The sequence below is a fragment of the Branchiostoma belcheri genome, unplaced genomic scaffold (assembly GCF_001625305.1).
Source record: "Branchiostoma belcheri isolate BF01 breed outbred unplaced genomic scaffold, Haploidv18h27 scaffold25, whole genome shotgun sequence".
NCBI classification, from domain to species: Eukaryota; Metazoa; Chordata; class Leptocardii; order Amphioxiformes; family Branchiostomatidae; genus Branchiostoma; species Branchiostoma belcheri.
In genome coordinates this window covers 2,884,891-2,906,936 of record NW_017803854.1, presented here as the reverse complement: position 1 = coordinate 2,906,936, position 22,046 = coordinate 2,884,891, and the positions used below count along the sequence as shown (strand labels likewise).

At 42.9% G+C, this 22,046-nt stretch overlaps 4 protein-coding genes across 5 annotated transcripts in view; 1 reads left to right on the top strand and 3 right to left on the bottom strand.

The window, feature by feature from the left end:
- The window catches only part of LOC109471430 (protein FAM193A-like), a 31,523-nt gene extending 25,932 nt beyond the window's left edge, over window positions 1-5,591 (bottom strand). For both annotated transcript variants that reach the window (XM_019770715.1, XM_019770716.1), the window contains exon 1: window positions 5,320-5,591. In XM_019770715.1, coding sequence (XP_019626274.1) covers window positions 5,320-5,442 — 123 coding nt within the window. In that variant the 5' untranslated portion in view covers window positions 5,443-5,591. The remainder of the gene's footprint in view (window positions 1-5,319) is intronic.
- A 2,077-nt stretch (window positions 5,592-7,668) lies between these two features.
- Window positions 7,669-9,652, bottom strand: LOC109471537 (E3 ubiquitin-protein ligase RNF4-like). Its single transcript, XM_019770883.1, has 4 exons — window positions 9,488-9,652; window positions 9,071-9,109; window positions 8,520-8,646; window positions 7,669-8,229 (listed from the first exon to the last, which is right to left on the bottom strand). The coding sequence occupies exons 2-4, from the start codon at window positions 9,077-9,079 to the stop codon at window positions 7,739-7,741; spliced, it is 627 nt and encodes a 208-aa protein (XP_019626442.1). The 5' UTR covers window positions 9,080-9,109; window positions 9,488-9,652; the 3' UTR covers window positions 7,669-7,738.
- A 147-nt stretch (window positions 9,653-9,799) lies between these two features.
- On the top strand, window positions 9,800-16,765 carry LOC109471597. The gene is given in 12 exon segments (XM_019770946.1): window positions 9,800-10,457; window positions 10,843-11,635; window positions 11,888-12,058; window positions 12,300-12,320; window positions 12,323-12,486; window positions 12,790-12,892; window positions 13,255-13,449; window positions 13,869-14,003; window positions 14,349-14,513; window positions 15,067-15,248; window positions 15,679-15,934; window positions 16,217-16,765. Coding segments are annotated over 12 exon segments (2,877 nt in total). The 5' UTR covers window positions 9,800-10,268; the 3' UTR covers window positions 16,720-16,765.
- A 484-nt stretch (window positions 16,766-17,249) lies between these two features.
- Window positions 17,250-21,843, bottom strand: LOC109471489 (ubiquitin-like domain-containing CTD phosphatase 1). The gene is made up of 10 exons (XM_019770822.1): window positions 21,631-21,843; window positions 21,173-21,264; window positions 20,700-20,788; window positions 20,291-20,406; window positions 19,942-20,040; window positions 19,675-19,712; window positions 19,285-19,383; window positions 18,713-18,826; window positions 18,147-18,274; window positions 17,250-17,827 (listed from the first exon to the last, which is right to left on the bottom strand). The coding sequence occupies exons 1-10, from the start codon at window positions 21,788-21,790 to the stop codon at window positions 17,719-17,721; spliced, it is 1,044 nt and encodes a 347-aa protein (XP_019626381.1). The 5' UTR covers window positions 21,791-21,843; the 3' UTR covers window positions 17,250-17,718.
- Between the last annotated feature and the right edge of the window lie 203 nt (window positions 21,844-22,046).

The following is a 22,046-nucleotide window of genomic DNA, read 5'->3' as shown; positions in this document are numbered from 1 at the left end:
TAGAGTAGAGTAGAGTTGATTCATGCCGGGTAGGAGTCCTGCTCCAATTTGGGCCGCTCTTCAGTTTACTGACATCTCTGGACGTAGTGGGTGGTCCAAAGCTCTATAATTGTAGACGACCGGGTGAGTTTCCATATACTCGTCAAACCTCTTCTTGAAACTGTTTACACTAGGCGCCATAACTACCTCCCCAGGAAGCTCATTCCACCAGCTTGCCGTTCTATTTGTAAAGAAGTGTAGGCGCATATTTGTTTTTGCCTGCGTCCTCTTTATTTTCAGGTGATGACCTCTAGTTCTCTTCTCTGTTGTTATTGGTAGTAGACATGCTGTATTGTACATCCCGTGTGTGTATTTATAAACGTTGATCATGTCACCCCTCAATCTCCTGTAGACCAGGGTAGGTAGTTTTAGTTTCTTGAGCCTCTCTGTGTATGAAAGATCCTGCAGGCCTGGTACTCTCTTTGTCGCTCGCTTCTGTACTTTTTCTAGTTCTGTAGCGAGTTTCCAGGTATGTGGGGACCAAATGGGGGCTCCGTACTCTAAGTGAGGACGGATAATGGTCTTGTAAAGAATGAGAAACATTTCTAAGTCCATGTGTACAAATGTTCTCCATGTTAGCCCCATTATTTGGTTTGCTTTTTTACAATAGTTGTTATATGATTGGCAAAGCCCAAGTCTCTGTCTACTAGGATTCCCAGGTCTTTCTCTTCTGAGGAAACCTTCAGGGATATAGGTAAGGGGTTGTTGTTTTCGGACATGTTATAAGTGAAGTTCGGGTGGCCACTACCAACCCTCAGGACCGTACATTTATCAGGGTGGAATTTGAGCTGCCACTTGTCGGCCCATTTTTGTAGACTAGACAAGTCTTGTTGTAGAGCTTCACAGTTACGTACTTGTGGTACTGGTCTAAACAACTTTGTGTCGTCCGCAAACAATTTCAGAGAACAGTTTACCACTTCTGGCATGTCATTCACGTAGATAGTAAACAAGACCGGACCTAAAACACTGCCCTGTGGGACTCCGCTGTAGACTTCTCCCCATCTAGAGCTGCTTTCATTGATACATACTTTCTGTTTTCGGTTCTGTAAAAAGGATGAAATCCACTTAAGAAGGTTTCCTTTGATCCCATAACTTTCTATTTTGTTCAGAAGTCTTTTGATCGGGACCGAGTCGAATGCCTTGCGAAAGTCCATGTAAATTATGTCCACTGGTTGACCTTCATCTATCCAGGTTGACCAGCTTTCCAGGCATTCTAGGATTTGGGTGACTGTTGACCTCCCAGGGAGGAATCCATGTTGTTGACTTGTGAAGAGGTTGTTGTCTGTCATATGCCTTATGATTTCATCCCTGATTATACCCTCCAACAGTTTCCCAATCACAGACGTTAAACATACCGGTCTGTAATTACTGGGGTTCTTTTTGCACCCTTTCTTGTATATTGGTGAGATGGTACCAGTTTTCCACTCCGTTGGGAGTTTCCCCTCTCTTAAGGACTTCTGAAAGAGTATGCTCAGTGGGTGAGACAAAGTATCCGCCAATTCCTTTAGCACTCTGGGGTGTATTTTGTCTGGTCCCATGGCTTTGTTTTGATTTAACTTCTTCAGTCTTTTATTAATTTCTTCGGGACTTGTTTCAATGTCAGTTAGCTCTTCTTTGTAGTCCTTATGCTCTAGTGTTGGGATATCTTGCATGTTTTCTTTCGTAAATGTACTGATAAAGAAGTTGTTTAGTATTTCTGCCTTTTCTTCGTCTGTCTTGGCAATTTCATCACCGTCCTTTAAGTCCGGGATATTGTCTCTTGTTTTGGACTTTTTGTTTACGTACTTCCAAAATAATTTGGTATTACCCTTAATGTTCATAGCCACTTCTTTCTCATGTCTTTTGGCCGCCTTCCTTGATGCCCATCGTGCCTGATTTCGTGCTTTTGTGTATTTAATGTAGTCTTCCCTCTTTCCAGTTTGAGTATACTTTTTCCAAGCTTTCTGTTTATTCTTCATTTTCGCTATTGTTTGACTGTCGGTCCATGATAGCCTTCTCCTTCTATTTGAGGATTTGACTTTGGGTACATTCTTGTGAACTGTATCTTTCAAGGTTTTGGAAAACACGACCCAACTCTCTTCAATATCCAGTTCCTGAAGTGTTTCATTCCAATCCTTATTTAAATCTTCTTTCATGTTTTCATACGAACCTTTGTGGTATTGAAAGATTTCTCTTCTCACATTTCTTTTCTTTGCATAGCATTTGAAAGTCCACCTTAGCACTGCATGGTCACTTTTTCCTACTGGTGGTAACATTGTCACCGAGTCAATCATTCCCTTCTCGTTCGTGAAGACCAGGTCTAGTACATTGCTTTCCTGGTTTATTTGGTGTCTTGTTGCAAAGTCCACATGCTGGTATAGGTATGCGTCCCTAGTAGCCTCTAGGAATTTGCCGGCTTCACAGTTAGGTGAGTAGATTGAGCCGTCTCCATTGGCCCATAGGATTTTTGGGTAGTTAAAATCCCCGGCTATTAATACGTGCGAATAGCCCTGGATATTGCGTATGATGCTATTTAGACTATGATTGTTTTCGACAGATGAGTTCGGGCTTCTGTAGATCCCCAGAATTAATAGTCTGTCATTTTTGTTCAGCGTCATCTCCACTGAAATCACTTCTGAGACATGACCCTGAGCTGAACCCAGTTTCTCTGCTTCCATAGAGTTGTAGGCATCTTTCACGTGGATGGACACGCCCCTCACACCCCCTGTATCAGCATTTGTAAATAGGTTAAACCCCGGAATATGCAGATCTACTTTTGTCATTTTATATCTTGAGTTTTTGGGTTCGTCTCGGTTGTGGTAATAATGTCAGGTTGCTGTTCATCAATAATAGCGCAGAATTCATGTTTTTTATTTGTTGATACAATCAATGTTTGTGTAGATAACCTTCAGCTGCTTTCCCTCGTCTTCAGCCCTCGCATTATATATACACTTCCCCTCTCTGGGAGAGAGAGCGTTTCAGCTGCTGGTAGGGGACATAATAGACTTGTTTTGTTACCTAGATGAGAGTTGTGCTTTCATGTGTGGGCCCTACCCTTGGGCCCTTCCAGGGAGCTCAGCTATCTGGCAACAGCTGGTCTTCTAGACAGGTTTTACACACACAACTGGTGCACACAGAAAATCTACTGTTTCCCTGACTCCCTTATTAGGAAGACGTCAAAAGGATACTTTTCACTCCAATGCATCTACATGCTAGCCTTTTGAAACAAAGTGTCTGTCTGTGGAAAAGGTCCAGCATCAAATAAGGGTCTGTGATACTGAGTAATCCTGTTAAAATTGGAGACAATACCATGTACTGTAATTTCCTAATTTTAATATTCATTCCTGTCTTGACTGATGGTGGCAGAGATTGGCAGGGAAAACTGGACAGGCAAAATTACATGTACACGTACCACAGGGAGCTGCTGTCTACCATGCCAGCTTGTTACTGGGACAACTGAATTTTAAAACCATGCGAAGGTTAACATGATTGACTTTGAAAGTCACACAAAATATTGTAACGTTTTATCTAATAATCTTCTAACACTACTACAATAACATATCCTCATAGCCAAGCCTTTAGACATGGACGTGTACTGTGTGTTGTTTGAAATTACATTGAGCAGTGCTTTGGTAACTGGTATTAAGTTCTGTCTGATGATTGTTTCGGTTGGTGTGACCACCTCTATTTACAAATGAAACTAGGGTAGGTATCAAATTCAATCAAATAAAACCCCAACAACATGTAAATTTGATTACATGACGTAAAGCAGAGACATAACAACTGTGAAATTAGACTTCTGTACCAAAATACATTCAGAAAATCAAACAAAGACGTAACCACACTTCACTGGAATAAAGTACTCCTCAAAAATGAACTGCACTTGGAAGGATTTTCACAAAATGGTTGAACTAAGGACAGAAGAAGTGAGCTTTCTGTACATAAGATGGGCCTACTGTCCTTGAGGGAAGCTCATAAGTTGGTATCATGAAATATGATGGTGGCCTCTTCATGATTAGATGATGATCTCAGGAAGTGTACTTGTCTATGGAAATGAAGAAGCGTGTGACGTGTTGTTGTACATGTACATACATACATACATGTACATGTGATAAACCCAGCTGCCATGTGACTACAAAACCTGTGTATTAAATTAATTAATTATGCTGAGGGATAGTTACACTGGCTGATTAATGTAGACATATTGTTTTTTATTATGAATGATGGAACAGTGGTGCTACACCATCATATTCAATAAAAGCAATATTATCTACACATAGATAATATCTGTAAGGGCTTACACTTTTACTAAAAAATATCTGTAACTTATGCTTTCTCGTCAATTGATGTCATGACCACAATTATGTCAGTTTGTCAACAGGATGAGGATATATGTCACAGAAGCACCCCTCCTTTCCTGCGCCCCCTCCCACCTCCCCTCGTTGATATTGGACGATGATGCTTGCTGCATGCAAATAATATGGACTGACCTGCTGGGTTAAATTTACGCCATTGGGAAAAGGGCTATCAGCAAGCTGTGTGTGTCTACAGTCCCCACCCCCACCCACCGGGGTACAGGGGACAGCTGGGAGGGTTTCCTGGGCCTATAGCAGAGTTCAAACACACTGTTACTGGATCTGGGAGCTAGCCTCCTCCAAGTGTACACAACCATTTATCTGTGTGAAATGGTGACCAACCAAACACCCGAAACCATCTTCCAAGAGGGCCCTGACAGGTTTTGCCTTGGATGTAGAATTCTGACCTCAATGTGAACTTGCTACTAGGACTGTTAATTAGGTCTCAGATATTAGAAGTCGTTTACACTCCACTGATAAAACGTTTCCTGGGTATCGTCAAGAGCTCATATGGCACCCAGCCCTACTGGCATTCCAGAAATTTCCTGCCCGGAAAATTCCGTGTTCCCTTTCCCCCCTGTCTGAGCTAGCTTCCCGATGATTTTGGTCCCTGCTCCACCCTGAGTTCCATAACCAACACACGGGAAGCCCGCATCAGCAGCCCGCTATGTTGACGACTGGAGATGGGCACCAAATGTTCCCCTCGCAGCTGCAGGGCTCAGCCTGGGCCCAATTTATTTATCGACCTCCTGATGTCAAACAAAAGTGGATGAAAGCAGGCATTCCGTGACACCAAAATAAGTCAGCTACACAGGGCAAAATTCCACCTCAGATACAAGATCAAGACTGCCTCTGTCAGAAACTCAGACGATCTGTAAGCTGGAGGAGAAATGATGAATGTAAGGCAGGGCGGAACTTTGTTGATGGACAGTTACGACATTCCTACCTCATCAGTAGCAGTTGTGTTCCTCGGTGCCAGGGGCCTGGTTGGTCGGCCCAATTTCGTCCCTGTGCGTTTAGCCCTGCGTCTTTTGGCTCTTTTATTCTCTGCCGGGGACATTCTGCTCATCTGGTTTCGAGTAGAAATCCCAGTGAAGGTGGATTTCGGTATGAAATACAGTTAAAAGTGTGTATCCTTCTTGAAACCCGACCCAAGTTGACACTCAGAAAATCCAATATGGCGAATACATCAACTTTTACCCGGCATGCCTAGCACGTAGATTGGGTGCATACATTTGTGGAGAGGGGGAGGCAGGTTTCAGATATGATATGACATCAGTTCATTTACATGACATGTTATAAAGGCTTGTTTCGTTTCCAAACAGGAAACGTATCCCAAGTTCAAAGGAGGTATAAAGTCGGCTATAATTGTCATCCGTGAGCCACTGTGTGGTAAAACAATTGAAATAATTGAAATACATTCAACATAGGAGGGATGGTCAAGAAATAAGATGACAATAGATCAAAATGGAATTTTTTTCCCAGGATGGATAGAGAATGGGGTGGTTACTTCCTGTGCTTTCAACAGTAACTGAATCTGAATTGTACACATCTGCCTGTCTTAAGATTCATTCTAAGCCATATCACTCCTCATTAGTGTGTTATGTAACCACTTTGTCTATGTTGCATGTTGGAACCACCAAAGGTCTTTCGTATGTTGACTAAAATTCAGTTTGGCATGTGTAATCCACATTGTACTGCTGACTCACCATGGGTCACGCAGCTCACTTGTGTTGTTGGTAATCCCTATCAGACTCCCCTTAGTTCCAGTAAACCCTTTAAGGTTTAATCAAAATTAGTCCCAAGGTCTTTTCCTCCGAGATATGTGGTGTATGTAAGTTGCATTGACCTAAGGCAGCAGCAATTTGTTTGGATCCCCTAGCAGCATTCTTCCCAACTGCAGCTGGTAGCACATGTGGAGGAAACCATGCTGTCTTAGTGTAGGCCTGCTTTCCTGGATTACTATTTCTAGTGTTCTAATCAACATCTGAGCAAAATTAGAAATTTAAGTTCACTATGGCAACCTGGAACCACTGGATCTTGGAAGCATAACTACAGTCTGTCACTGACTGCACTTCGGTCTCGATAGTGTTGGTAAGAAAATGTAGGGTATGTCTTTTAATTAACTGAACAATATACTTTATTGAACTGGAATCACATAATGCATAATCAATATAACAGAAAACACAATCTAATATGTCCATGTGTAAATGTTGTGTATCAATACTTCACATGCAGAGGGCACAGGGAATAAAGAATATGATATACTAGCACATCTACGTAAAGTGTTCAATGCATTTTCCTAGACATTTCTGTAGAGATCTGTATCGCCCACTCACTATGCTCATTTGCTGACAAAGTTGAATTTGAAAGGGTTAACTAACTAGCAACATATTGAACTGGAAGAACTGCTCTGGTAACAGTGCAAGGCTTCCAGTCCAAATCTTAAACATCTTAATCAGAATGAACAAGAGAGTTAACAAAAGAAACTGTATCCTACAATAGATCAACTTCAAAGATGTTGAGCCATCGCAAGTTTGAATGTGAAAAAAATTCATGAAAGTTTCAAATTGTAACTTTTTCCATATTCTACAATTGCTTGGTTCAGATCTGTTTCAGCTACAAAATATTTCGAAACATTTGAGCAGTGACTTGAAAATTTTCTCTTTTTTGGAGGAGGCAGTTAATTTACACCATTGTATTGTATTGTATCAATCTTGAACAGGCTTTCTATTACATGATCACAATGTCTTGCATAGCTGTAGCCTCATACGTGTTAAAACTCAGGGGCATGAGAGTCCATCCCCCTTCCATTATTTGTAACACTTCAATCTTTTTCAAATTAAACCAAAAGGTGAACAGATATGAAGCTTCCTTTCATAAAAATTTCTGTATTCAATGCTTAACCTCGAGAGAGTATTTTGTTATTTCCTGTAGCATCTTGTATAAGTTGATTATAAATACACATATTTCAACATAAGCAATATCATCATTAATACACAGTTCAACATAATCCTAATTGTTGATCCATCCACCAGAAAAAAATTGGGGTGATCTTATATAAGGAGAAAAAAAAGATCCCAAGAATAGCCTGATATCGTTGCAATGTGCACCTAACAGCACTGCTGAAATGAAGTGTTGTGTCAAACCAAGGAACGTTCCCAGTCCCCTACACCATGAAGTTGGGTGGAGAAACCATCACTTGGTTGGGTTACAACAAAAATCCACAGTCTGACTGCTGTTGTTTCGCGTGTGAAAAGACTGGATGGACACCCATAGAAACTTGGGAACATCCTTGCGTTGAAACAAAAACTTGGTTTTTATTTACATTGGAGTAGTAGGGAAGCTATACATATGTAGGTTTTTTATATGAAGATAGGGTGGATTTGTTTTACAGTTAACTTCTTCCTACAGTTGGGACATTTCTTCTGTGTCTGCAAGGCTTCCTTCAAGCAGGTTTCGCAGAAAACGTGTCCACACACCGTTGACATCAGCCTTCGGCCTGTAACGGAGATCTGTTTCGCATCGTCTAGGCACACGGGACAGGAGATTGTCTTTGGTGGGGAACTAGCACTCGTGGACGGCCCGGGATCCTCGTCTCGAAACAAGTCCAGGAGCCTGGGAGCGGGGAGTCGCTCAGACTCTATCGTAACCTCGTCATCGCTAACTAACACTTCAGCGTCTAAGTTGCGCTGCTGTGGGTGTCGACGGCCGTTCAGGTAGACTGGCAGCATGGAGTTGTTGGGCTGGGCGTGGTGAGGACTCGTTAGGTCCACCACCTCATCATCAGCCTGACACACCACAACATCATCGTCAGCATCATGGTGGTCACTGGTCAGGTCCACTATGGCTGGAGCTACAGAAGGGGGGAATGAAAAAAAAAAGTGACAACATGCACCTTGTACACATGTTTGGGGGCCTGCATGCCCTTTTTTATAAGGCGTAATCAGGCCTTTTTAGACTTCGACATCCGTAAGCAGCCTCCCCAAAAGTCAACGTAATTCAAAATAGTAAATAAGTTGCAGAGTGTAAAGTCGTAATCAGCTCTGAGAATTTAACGTAATTCATAATCGATGGCAAAAATGTCGATGTGCTGGCCATGATTGGCTTCTACAGATCATGATCCAAGTTGCCTGGTTTTCCTACCATCTTCCACATCAATAGGCTCCTGTTGAGAGCCCACACCTCTCCCTACGCCACGTGTCCGCCGCATACGGGGCATCCTTCTTCTCTCTTCTCGCAAACCACTACGTAGTCGCAAGGAACGACGTCTCTACAGAAGTAAGGAAAGTAAAGACAAAAAAATTCAAATGGCTGCTAACTGTATTTAAAACACATGTCCTAATAGTAATACAGGTAGTTAGGGAGATACTCAACTACAAGATGTTCACAAAATATTCCAATTTTTTTGTGTAATCATAAACACATGCAGAGATCTGGTTGAAGTTCTTACTGTACGTAACTGAGAGAAAATAGATATGACAGTTTGCTTATTCTAAATCCCCACTTTGTGACATAGTTTGAAGATGACCACTGTTCAAAATTACCCACTTGGTCTTATCAAAAATTCAAATACCCAATATTATATTCACCTGAATTATGTTGCATAATCATGACCTGGAAAGAGCTCTGCAGAAATGATTTAAATATGCTTGCTTACAGTCTTGCACAAATATTTCTTGGCAAATTATACTTACCAAGCTCATTCCCTTCTGCACTCTTGGAGAACTTCGATTCTGGAGATAAAAACAAATCATGATTATTCACAATCTCCACATACTGCTGATACTGATTTGTACCTTTTGAATAAATTATATTATTTTGGTGCTGTCAGTCAGTCTATTTAAACTTGAAGGAAGTGCTACTTCACCTTCATTTATATGTTCTACAATTTCCAAACCACAAAGAAATATTGCAGCAGAAATTACAATTACAGTTACTGTGTAATTCATACACTTCATCAAAGTTGTGACATTCCTGTAAAGATAGGCCATATAAGATCGCTGATGGCGCGAAAAATCTCTTTTCTGATGATGGGGTTTCTCACAACAACAAAGGCTTTTTAATTCTGACAAATTCACCTCATTTTGCACAAATATCCATTCAAAACCTACCTGCTGGTCAACGGGAGGACCTGTCGTTGGTACACAGAGCGAAATAAATGGAAATTCGTCAGATTACGCAGTTAAAATTCTGTCAAACAGACAACACCTCAAAAACAACAAGCGACCTCTGCCATTTTCTGTCCTTTCATTGGAATGCGCGCAAAGGTAAAATGTCCCTACATTTGATTTCTAATACATAAGCACAAGATACCAAATATACTATTCCATTGAAGCATGGAAAGAAATCATTGTAAAATTTTGATGGAAGAAATACTACCTTTTTCTTTATTTTTGATGCAATATTTCAATACGAAACCGTTACCAACATTTGCGCTTTGATGCCGTCTCATTTCAAAACGAGGAAATTACCCACAATGCCTTTCGCGTAGAGACAGTTATTGCGCAATCAGACTGGATTATACCAAACGAAAATAATGTGGGGTAGATTGTAAAATCAACTCAAATTTGGAATATCATTATTCATAAACAATGACCACAGATATCCCAGCAATATTCTTATGCCGATTGTGACATATTCCGTTATTCCATTTGAGGTTCCTTAGAACCATGCGTTTCAAAACATTCGAACAGGATTCTACCGTGAAATATACTGAGTGTGTTGGGCGTTTTCAATACAGGAAGCCGTTTCCAAACTTATTGGGTCCAATTACAAACATATCAATTTGAAAAATCGCCTCGGACAATAGCTTATTGTCCACATGGATTATGACACGTAGATTATGACGTCACTTCACCATAAACATTGACGCACTTTCTAAAGTGAGGGAACATGAACCCGACTGCAGACCGAAGGGAAAGAGGACGGCGGGGCAGCAGGAGCGTCGCAGCTCTCCGGACATGGAGCCAGAACTCCCTCCACAAGGCCCGCAGCGTCCTGTCGGACATAGGCGGGTACCTGGCCGTTACAGAGGAGGGTCGTCTGGACGAGTGGAAGGAGAGACTGCGCCGGTCTGCTTCGGTAGGCACTGTCATAACGCCTTTACTGTTACTTTACGAAGATTGTGTTCTAGAAGTTCTCTGGCAAGATAGTCATAATATTTTCCACAAGTATTTGTTTGTTTGTTTATTTATTTGTTTGTCTGCTTTGCTTGTTTGTTTACTAGTTTGAGCAGGTCACAAAGCTAACCACGGATTTTAGGCCTTGGCGTACATGTACATGTACGACTTTTATACGAGCAGATATCTATAAGGACAAAACTGCTAAGTATGCTGTTTTAAAGGCAGTCTGCACTTTTGTTGTGGCATTTCTATCTAGTTGTTATTGTACAGGGAAGTATAAAATGTTACCATCGTCCCCCATCTACTCGGAGATTTCTTGATCTAATTTGAAATCTCTCACACAGAGAGGCAGCATCGGCTTCAGTCTAGACGACTTGGTTTCCAGAAAAGACTCGGAGGATCCAGCTCTGACCAGACTAGAAAAGGTGCTGTTCGAAGACAACAGACCAGAGTTCGGGTCACAAGGTGCAGATCTAGACTTGCAAAACGAAAGTCCCGACTTCGGAAAGGCGCTGTTCACGTCACCAGAGCTGACAGGCGAGAGACAAGAGAGACCGGATCGTTCCTCGTCAAATTTGGCGGGAACAGTGAGCGCACATGGTGAGCACATTGATGACGGACAACATTTGGCAGACGACAGGAGGATCCTTATACAAGTATGTCCAGCAGACGGAGAGAGCACACATGACAGGGCATTTTATACTCCTACCGTTAAAGACCACCACCTCGTCCCTGAGACAAAATTCTCACCTGATGCACTGTTTGTGCCCCGTCGATTGGGCGACGGTTCAGTACCAAGGAAAGCAACCAAACGCGAAGACACGTCAGGCGAGTACGGACGTTCTGCCTCACGGTCTCTGTCCATGCTTCACGCCAAGCCCCGTATACTCGATGGTTCTCGCACCTCTCCTTTCTACTCACTCTATACGGGGGCTTACAAACTGCCTCTAAAAGAGTCCACGGAGCTCGGCGTCTCCTCATTCACACGGCAGCAACAGTCATTGAGGAGGTCCACAGACATCATAAGTCCGGGTCGGAGACCGCTTCGGCCATCTTCTCCTTCCGCGCCCGAGCAAAAAAGGTCTGCCGTCTGTTTCTCTGGGGAAGTATCCGTCACCGAGTTTGTCCCTACGCGTGGTGAGTATGAAATCATAGTTGAAATGCCATTTTTTCAAAACGTAACAAGCGATCTTTCAGTCATTATGGATTTAGCTAAGAAGCATGCAGGTAACAATTTAACGATTGAAAATTTGACAGCGGAAACGTTCGACATGTACCTCTGTATATTAGTATCTAGATATGTTTCGGTAGATACCTGCTCCTGTGTTTGTTTGAATATTATTATGCTCATAACACATGCACTTTATCGATGATATACCCGGCCCCCAGATCTGAGTCCCCGTTCTTCAGAAGAGGAATCGCCAGTCTCAATGAGTGCCTCTCCCGAGGCGGATGATCAGCATCCATTGCCAGAATCTGTATCAGAATCTCGGCATCGGAAATACATCAGACGAATCGTGAAGCGTCTGAAGAAATCTCCGAGCAAATCTATCCTCAAGGGCAGTCCGAAGAAAAGGCTCGGAGCGTCCAGACCTCTTCCACAGCTAGGTGTGCAACCTACAACATCACTAGAAGCGCGGGGGTCACCAGAAGAAGCAGCATCGCACACAAAGTCATCTTCGGGGAGACCCTTACCGAGACTGCCGTCAGATTGGCAATCACCGTCGTCCTTCCTGCACTCACCTTCGTCGTCATCCTCTAGCCTGGCGTCGTCCATCTCTTGGCCTTGTTCCACCGACAGTCATTTGTCCAGAAATCTGGAATCCCTTGATCTGTCGTCTGATGACGAGCCTTCTGGGAGTTTCGGACATCGTGAGTCTCCTGAAGCTGCAGGGGGAGTGGAGGAAGGACCGCCAGACAGACGGGTCAGTGGCGAAGGGATGACTGCAGGTCGGACGGGACTGAAACACTACAGACCACTCAAAGAGGTGAGAACTGAAAGCGTGATTAGTTGATTAATGTTAGAAACTACATGTACTGATTTGCTACTGAACAAAAACATGATTGATACTAGTGTTGCTATAACGAGCCATTGTTTGTCTTGACTGGTTAGTTGTATGTTCTTTACCAGACTCATGTAGTACATGCAAGAGTAATTGGCGGGCAGTATATGGTGACCCAAAGGAAACAATTCGAAACATAAGTTTTCCTTTCCTTACTAGTAATTTTAATGTAGGAGCAACTCTGTATTCACACTAACTCATAACCCTTTCTTCTTAAAAACGACGCAGGAAAACGGGCAACAGTTCCATGATATTGGATCTAAGGAAGCGCTGAGAATGACCCTGCTGAACAGAAAAGAGTCCATCAGATCTGCTCTAAAGGAGGCACAGGGTGCGTGATCACATTTTGGTTTCAAGCTAATAGCACTAACTGTTCTCTCTAAATAACAAAGAGTCAGTTACATAGTTTCCATTAATTTGTGACCCTGCACTATAGATGAAACTGCAGTAGTACGAAATTCCGAAGTTCAACAAAAGCAAAAACAAATGACGTTTAAACGGTTATCACATTGCGCAAGTGAAATGCAGTGTCACTAGAAACGTTCGTCTACAAACATGCATCACTCAGTATCGAATTCACCGTACCAAAAAACTTGCAGGTTTATTTATGTATTTACATATCAGATCTACATATCTATGTTGGAGTTAACGACAATGTAAACACGACAGCACAATCACCTACATCTCCCGCAGAGAAGTACGGGAAGACGTTGTCTGAAGCGGAGACGGCGCTGTTTGAGGAGACAGCAGACGACAAGTTGATGATCCCGCGGCGGGACCACCCTTACGTGCGCGCACAGATGGACGCCCTCCCTGTGTACAGTCCTATAGTCATTCTCATCATCAGCATCGCACAGATTATCGTCTTCGGGACATTCTGTGCCTTAGGTAGGGCGGCTTGGTAGTGCTGCGTTAGTGACAGGTATTTCTATAGGTATGATAAACATGAATTAGGCAATGTGGATCCCGATTTGTATACCGCGATTGCGGCTTTCTATGTGGCGACCTAGCCACAAGACGTATCCTAACCAATGCCGTTGCTTTGTAACAATAGGACCTTGTTCGTTTTTAAAATTAAATGCTTTGGACACATGAGTCATTAGATCAATAGATGTTCTTTCTATATGTAACATTTGGAAGGTAAAATCAAATCTATTGTCAATGCTTCACATCCAAGCATGCATACAATTATAAAAAACACATATGTACATCACAATCAATGTTGACTAAGCGATGATGATTAGGTACGTAGAATACCAAGTGACTTCGTTTTTAATTCCTTACGCCCTTACTATAATTCTGTGTAGGAGGAGTCGCTGACATCGCCCTGGAGCACACCGTCGTGACGGCCAACAACATCCACACCTTCATGGGGAGGGAGAGCGTCCAGCGGGTCACAACACCCAACCTGTGGATCGGACCCACCATGAGATACTGGATAAGTGAGTCGTGCAACGATCATTGGGGGAACATACAACAGAGTGAAAAGAATTTATTTCGGTACGGTCCAAAATCCAAACGGCTCAGTTGAGAAAGCAACAAATGCAGGGCTGTCTGGATGTTTGGATGGTAAAAAATAGAAATAGGGCAGTGAGATGTCTTGTGGGACGTATGACTTTGTACCTGGGGTGTCTGGAAGAAAAGAGCACGATATTCATAAAGCAAACTGTGTATGGGTGAAACACATATATAAACCTTACTACGAAATATTAGTAGCTAGACAGAATAATAATTTAAAAGTTAGTAGCTAATTTCATTGTTGTTCCGTCCACACATTCTTTCTGCAGGTCAGGGTGCGACGTTCGCGCCGTGCATGCGCGATGACTACGTCACTAACCTGTACCTGGCGCAGGCGCAGTTTGACCTGTCCGTCCCGCTGGGCTGCTGCGAGCTGCCGGCACGTGACCTGGCCGGGACCACCACTCAGGCCGAGTGCGACACTCTCACAGGCGGTATGGTCTCTGTCCTCCATATCACGTTCCATGTGTGGTGTGGAATATCTAGTTCTTTACCACTGCTTCAAAGAATTCAGATACTGTACGTTCATACGGCGATTCTTTTATGGCCACCCAGAAAGTCTGCATAGGAGGCTACCATCTCTCCCTGTTCTTGCCTTGTTACGTGCAATCATCGGTAGACATCGGGCATCAATTGTACAAATTGAACAAACAATATGATCTCTTAAACTTTGGCTTTGAACAGTCTTGTAAGACGTACATCTCGTCTTAGACATACACTAAACGTACGGCAATGAGACACCAGTGGGCACATTGTAGATAAATACATTACCATTTCTATGCACGTTGCCGAATAGTCTCTACGAGACTCCTTTGCAGGCTGAATAAATAGTAGAAATCAGCAAAGGCAGGCAAGCTGGACCCTCTATGGCCGGCCAACTCCTCTGGCCAATGATTTCCTCCTTTGCTGATTTCTACTATTTATTCAGCCTGCAAAGGAGTCTCGTAGAGACTAGTTGCCGAAGGTACTGGTCTCTGTTTGTTCCAGGCACAGGAAGCTGGCGCGCCACCCCGTGCGGGTCGCGGCTGGCAGGAGAGAGCGCCACCGCCGCGCACATCATGAGACCCTGCTGCTACGGCATTATGGGGAAATGTAAGCTCACCACCCTGCAGCACTGCACGTTTGTGAACGGCGTGTTCAGTCAGTACGGAGAGGAGCACTGCAGCAAGGTAATGCTTAAGTCAAATTTCCAAACCCGGGCTCAGCCGGGTTGTTTGCGTTAACGCAAAATAAACAATTCATATTATACGTCTTTCATATCATACTTTGGTTCCTAAAAACTGCCTGTCCGGACCCCGGGCTGGGAATCGTGGCCTTAGCATTATCAAGGATGTAATTTTGGATCGGCCTTTCCTAAACCTATAGGTATACAATTATAGATCTAGTAACGTTAACGTCACTCAAGCTTGATTCTAGGGATAGCATCCGCAAGTATACGTACATTTTTGGAGACGTTTTCCACAAAACGAAAGCGAGAAATATCGCATGTAAGATGGGAAAAGATGACATCAACGTGTATCATCCTTGGGGTTCACAGCAGAAGGATAAGACAAAAATATGGCCGTTATGTGATGACACTGTGTTCTGTATTCTGCCCAGGTAAATTGTCTAGCTGAGACCTGCGGTCCCGGTGACCTATCGTCGGACTCAGCCCAGCCGTACAAACCGCGCCCGTCCGCCCTGACCAATCAGTGGTGGCGCTGGCTGCTGTCGCCATGGTTACACGCCGGGCTGATCCACCTGATCCTGGTGGTGGCCGTGCAGTGCATTGTGGGAGTGCGCATAGAGCGCATGGTGGGCGGGGTCCGCCTCGCCATCGTCTACCTCATCTGCGGGGCCGGCGGGAACATGGTGCGTTCCACAAGGCCATGAAATTTTCATGTTATTGCTGCCATCGATCCCCTCGTGTGTTGATTTGTGCCTGTTTTAGAATGAGAATAAAGCTTATTTTAAGAAAAGGGCAACTATTCCTGACATAACTCTTGCAGAAATCTGCTATAACCAATGGATGGCATTTCAGCACCAAGGAGAACGTGAAGTGTGAAGCCATCTGCAAGGAATATCAACACCTCCTGAGTACAACGAATAGACTCTTGGTGGCTTAAACTGCCTCTCCAATACATTTTTGTAAGGAAAGGAAGCATCAGTGGCCATTTATATATTTATTTTTCATTTTTTGTTCTCCCTCAGACAGGAGCAGTGTTCTCCCCCTACAGCCCGCAGATGGGCGGGTCCGCCGCGGCGTGCGGGCTCCTGGGCTGCGCCTGCGTGGAACTGCTGCAGGCCTGGAGACTCGTCCCCAGGGCGCTGTGCAAGCTGCTGACCCTCCTGACGGTTCTTGCGGTCCTGTTCACGGCGGGAACCCTGCCCCTGGTGGACAACTGGGCCCAGCTCGGGGGGGTTGTGTTCGGTCTGCTGTCGGCGCTCGTGTTTCTGCCATACATCGTGCTGGGGAGGTGGGACGCCCGCAGGAAGAGGTGTCTGGTGGTGTTCGGTTTCGTCATGATTGTCCTGATGTATTCCGTGCTGCTTATGATGTTTTATTACGTCCAGGGTGACTTCTGCCCTGTCTGTAAACACTTCAACTGCATTCCTTACACCACTGATGCCTGCCACCAGCCGGAGGACAACTATCCATAGATTACAAATGATAATAGTGCAATAAATTGAGTCAGACATTAAAACAACACGCACACAGTTGTCAGTAGTATCTGCCTTGCAGTTTAATACATACTTTCTGTTCCAAGTCGGAACATTGTTGGGACTGCCATCCAAGACCATTTCTTCAACAACACAATTCAGCAGGCCTCCTTTTGGGGCAGAGATATTGTAGTTATCTATATCTTTGTCACAAAGAAGGAGGCATTTCTGTGATGGATCAGAAAGAAATCTGCACCAGAAGAAATCTCAAAGAAAATCTGCACATTGAATTGTGAAAATAAACATTTGGAACAAAGTTTGAAACAAACTATTTAGTTTGGACAAAGTCAAAGGAATATATGTTACGCTAACATTTTCCACAACCATCTAATATCCTTCCTGGTCCCCCCTTCTATGTGCAGTAAATATTTATGTCTGTGCATCTTTGACTGCAAAACACTTAATATAAGATACAAGTTGTACCATTGGTCCCATAAACTAAACTGCATCATAAAATACTGCTGTACTGCTGTGGCATGTCTTCCACATATATAACAGTTATGTTCTTTACTACATCATGTACAATGTATAGACTTGAATGACTAGGGGGTAGGACAGAAGCTGAGTAAACTACTAGTACTATGGTAACCTTCCTGAAGATTTGATATTCAGGAGTACAGTATAGTTTACATGTTACTTGTTACAACATCATACAAGTGACACTTGTGCAACATGTTCATTTAGCAGTTTAGCAATTAAGTAGAGTTTCTTCACACTGATGCAAAAGATCCCATTCCAAATTCTTTAAATTCATCTCTTCTAGAGAAGCGTATGATATGTAAGCTTCTTTCGTCTTAATTCTCACCAGGTAAAATTTACCATGGGTCCATAAAACCTGGCTTGTGGGGCTTTACTTCGTACTATGGTAGAGAAGAATACATGTGTGGATCACCAGGTCTTGTCTTGTAGACACTGTGTGTCCAGTAAAGCTTCCAGGCATTATTTCCCTGATTCCTCCTGGGTTTGATGTCTTGATCTGTCCTCATCATCATTGTTTTCCTGATCTTCGTTGTCACTGGATTTTTTCCTGTGTTTTCTGGGTCTGTACCTGAAATAAACAAACAACAAATTATACTATGAGAGAGCTTCACACTTCAACAGAAATTACAAGATTCTTACACATGTAACAACAACAAGACAATAATGGATTGTGAGTTACACAGTCATCATAATGGCAATGGTAATGGAGTTTGTCAGGCATTTGGGCCCATTACACTGCTTCTGAGAAACATTTGATTCCAGAAATTACTAGTAGGCAGGACATACCATAAGGATGAAACATTTTTATGAGCACTGAAGCCAAAACCAAACAGAGGAGTGAAACAAGCTAGAATAGAATAGATTCCAGGCCAACAACACAGCCCCACCTCTCCCAGTGTCTGTGGTTGAGCTGACTGAAGTCGTCCAGCGGTGCGATGTCCCTGAGGTACCGCCCGAGTCTCTTCAGCTCCCTGTCCTTGTGTCTGTTCAGGTGAGCTTCTCGGAACGGTCGCACCTGGGAAGGAAAGGGAAAAGGCACAACTTACAGGCAGACCTTGGAGAACTTTGTTCAAAGTACATGTATACCGTTTTTTTGTGCCAAAGAAGAAGATGGTGCCGCCAAGATGTTTACTTATTGGTTAAGGAGCCAACTGAAAATTTGCATGGTAATGTTTTTCATGTGGGGAGGCCTTACCTAAAAGGATGAAAATAATTAATGTTGAGAGTGTTCCAAATCAAGGATTTTTATCAATCAAGATAGAGTCTGCATGGCTTATAATATCACAGCCCTTTGTCGCAACACAGCAGCATTACTGACTAGTTTTCCATGACTGAAACTATGGCATGATTTGTTAATGATGGGATGGAAATGAACTGGTTGTGAATCATTATGACAAAACAAAAACGGTAATATCTGGTCCTCAGCCCTGAGCACAAAAAAATATTTTCTTACCCTGAGTCCGTTCTGAGGGTTCATGAGGAAGTTTCTCCTGATATCGTCAAACATGATGGTGGTCTTACTGCTGTACTGGTCAAACTTGCCCCAGATCACAGCTAGGGGCTTGCACTGCAAGGGCAGAAGAAATGACAAAAGTCATACTGTAAGTTGACTGTAACGGTGTTCAAAGATATTTTGATCAAACCACCTTTCAAAGTCAGGGCATTTAGCCTTTAGTTTGTCAAAAGGGCCAAAAAGTAATTATGATAGGCATAAAGTAAGTGGTGTTGAATAATTTAGTACTTAGGCTAGCGGACACAAGATTGGTTTTCACGGGCAAGATGTTGTGTCCGTGAAAAAGTCACTTTTCACCACTTTCCTTACTCCACTCAAGTGTAAAATGGGTACCTGACTTTGGATGGGGAGGAAAAGATAGTGGAAGGAGAGGGGTAGTCGTCATCTTCCAGTACCATGCCCTAAACACACTGGATCAACACAACACTGCCCCTACAGCCTGAAAAAGGCTGAGACTACCTTTACCTTTAGTTTTTAAGTAATAATGATAGTGACATTCACTAATGTGTTACCTCAACAACACCATATTTGGGCGTGTGTACAGTGATCATGGCTGAAGAGTCCAGGAGGAACATGATCTTGTAGTTAGGATGGTCCGCCATGCCTAGCTCCTGGGGAGGGGGTTATATCAACAACATTAATGAACAATCTTTTTCTTATCTAAATCAAGGAGGATTTGATTTTAACTCCATGTCTAAATCTAAATTGGAAAAGGGGAACTTTGACACATAGCAAAACACATTATTTCTTAAGTTATACCAAAATACAAAAAGTGATGGGTTCTTAATCATGATCGTGGTCGACATGCAGACTCTATGCACTTATTCACCACACATGGCCAGTATAGTATCAACATGAATATAAACACAAATTAATATTGGGGTATATCAGTCTGAGAATACCTTCATTTTGGCCTCTATCCACTTCATGCTTGTAGCAGCTACAAGGATGAGAAACATTCTGTTACAGGCATGCAGTGACATGTAGCCCCAAAACATCACATTTACAACATAACATTACAGACATGATATTGCATCCATACATACTAGCTATGACTTCAAATGAGATTCAGTCCATAAACTTTCTTTCATTAATGCAGATGTTCACCTCATGCTATGTAGGAGCAAATCACTTAAACCATCACATATGTACCAGGCTATTATACTTACACCATATGACGATATCGTAGTGCTCATAGCTCTGTGTGAGGAACTCGTGTAAGTACGGTCTCATCAGCTCCAGCGCATTCTGCCCAACAGATCGGTGGTCTGGAAAGATATCAGAAATTCTGTACTGAATCTGTAAAAAAACTTTGCTGGCATGATAGAGACATGTGAAAATGTGAAAATGTGACAATCAACCTGAAAGTTTGTCTGTGTTGGTAAAAATCACAATGAAACCACAGCCAAGTATTTGGGCAAGTGAAACATCCTTATGTTCCTCATAATGATGTTACATGTAAGTGTGAAGGTTGCTGGCTATTATATTTCTATTAGTATTAGGCGAGGTCGTCCTTACCAAATATGGTATAGTCCACATCCAGTACTAGGAGCTTTTTCCCAGGTCGGGAAGGGTTCAGGATTTTCACTTCGTAGTCTTTGACTCGTCGGGCGATCTTGGCAAGATTCTCCTCCCTAGAAAGGACACATGTATTTGAACAATGAAGTGTTATAATGCAAAGTATCTAGTCATATTCAATAGTTGAAATACATCTGTATCTGTATTGTCAGTATATAACCGCCCTTCTGCATTATGCACAAAATTTTCTGAAATGGATATAAGTTGAAGTAGTTGGTACGTCCACCAGTTCTTTAGTCATTTTGTACATCATGCATAGTCTGGACATTTTTTTCGTCTGTCTTCCAGTGACACTCACTGTAGATTATCATCAAATCAAGTATCTAGGAAATCCCCTGATTAATCTTACCTATTCTCTACAAGCACCTCCTCCTCTTCAATGTCAAAGTCGTTGATGACATCATCACCCACATCCTCAGGGGGCTTCAGAAATTCCTCCTATGTGTCACATCAAAACATGATTTTAGTGAGCATCAGCATACTTACAGATCCACATACTTCAGGTTGGTGTAATGATATATTGTACATACATGTATATTGTGTCATTTATAGATATGAAATAGATAGCAAGGAAACAAGAAAAAAATCAGAGATTATAGACTCCTGGAAAGTATTTGGGGTTTTCATGACCTGTTTAAAGACTGTGGAGGTGAACACCACTTCCTCAAGGCAAGTGCTGCCCTATCATTCAATCAACTGTCAGAAAATCACCTCCCACCCACCATGCAACCAAAGGAATTTGAGAGACACCCCCATGACTCATCAGCTACCCAAAAACAATACTGTGCCAAGAAGAAGAAAGTAAAGAAACAAGAGGCATACCAGGTTTTCTTCTCGAGTTCCCATCATCATGATCTTGGTTCCAGGTTTGATCTTCAGCAGAGACAACTGGATGTCATCATCAGGGGGTTTACCTGTGGGCAAAAAGTGCACAATTCTTCTCAGTCATGATTTACCCGATGGGATTCATGCTATATCATCTATGAATGTACTGAAATAAGAAAACCATGCCAAGCAACCAAGCAACCAAGCAACCAACCAACCAACCAACCAACCACAATGATGACAAAAACTTGTACTCTCCAAGCAGAGGCTGGGGTTTTGGGTTATTTTTGGCGTGCTTTTAGGATTTTTTTATCGGAGTTTCTTTTTTTACACTGGGATTTTATTTTCACCCAAAGTCCCAAATCTCTGCTTGTAGATCGAGAGTAGACGAAAACATCATTCATTTTATGGCCATAATAAAATTTATATGCCCCCCTCCCACTCCCCATTCCCACCTTTCAGTTTCAGCCCCAGGAGTTTCTGCCGGCCAGGTAACACCCCCGTCTGCTGCTTAATTCTCTCCTTCAGATCTAAGACGGTGTCGCTGCCCTCCAGGTCAGTGACCGGGTACTCCGTGCCGCCCCACTTCACCACCACGTTCACTTTCTCCGCCATGGCTACTGAATGATGGGAAGGAAAGTTCAGATTTCTCTTTCTGTCCCAGTATGCCATTCGATGAGACGATTCCACTGTATCAAAAGAAGGGTACAGTAGAATTTTCGATCCGGTAGTGCTGCCATTAACTACGAGTAACATCCAATCCGTTGAACAAGAAATTAAAAAGATGAGAGAAATTGCGTAATATGTTGTTTTTATGATCATTGATTAGATCCATCGATTGTTAATTTGTTCGAACAGAAGAGTTCCGGCT

Coding starts and splice junctions, on each gene's coding strand:
- LOC109471537 (XM_019770883.1), bottom strand. Junction 8,230..8,519: donor GCCTATTGATGTGGAAGATG/GTAGGAAAACCA, acceptor CCCCTTCTGTAG/CTCCAGCCATAGTGGACCTG.
- LOC109471489 (XM_019770822.1), bottom strand. CDS start 21,790: ATGGCGGAGAAAGTGAACGTGGTGGTGAAGTGGGGCGGCACGGAGTAC. Junction 20,789..21,172: donor GAACTCGAGAAGAAAACCTG/GTATGCCTCTTG, acceptor TGTGACACATAG/GAGGAATTTCTGAAGCCCCC. Junction 20,407..20,699: donor GAGGTGCTTGTAGAGAATAG/GTAAGATTAATC, acceptor TGTCCTTTCTAG/GGAGGAGAATCTTGCCAAGA.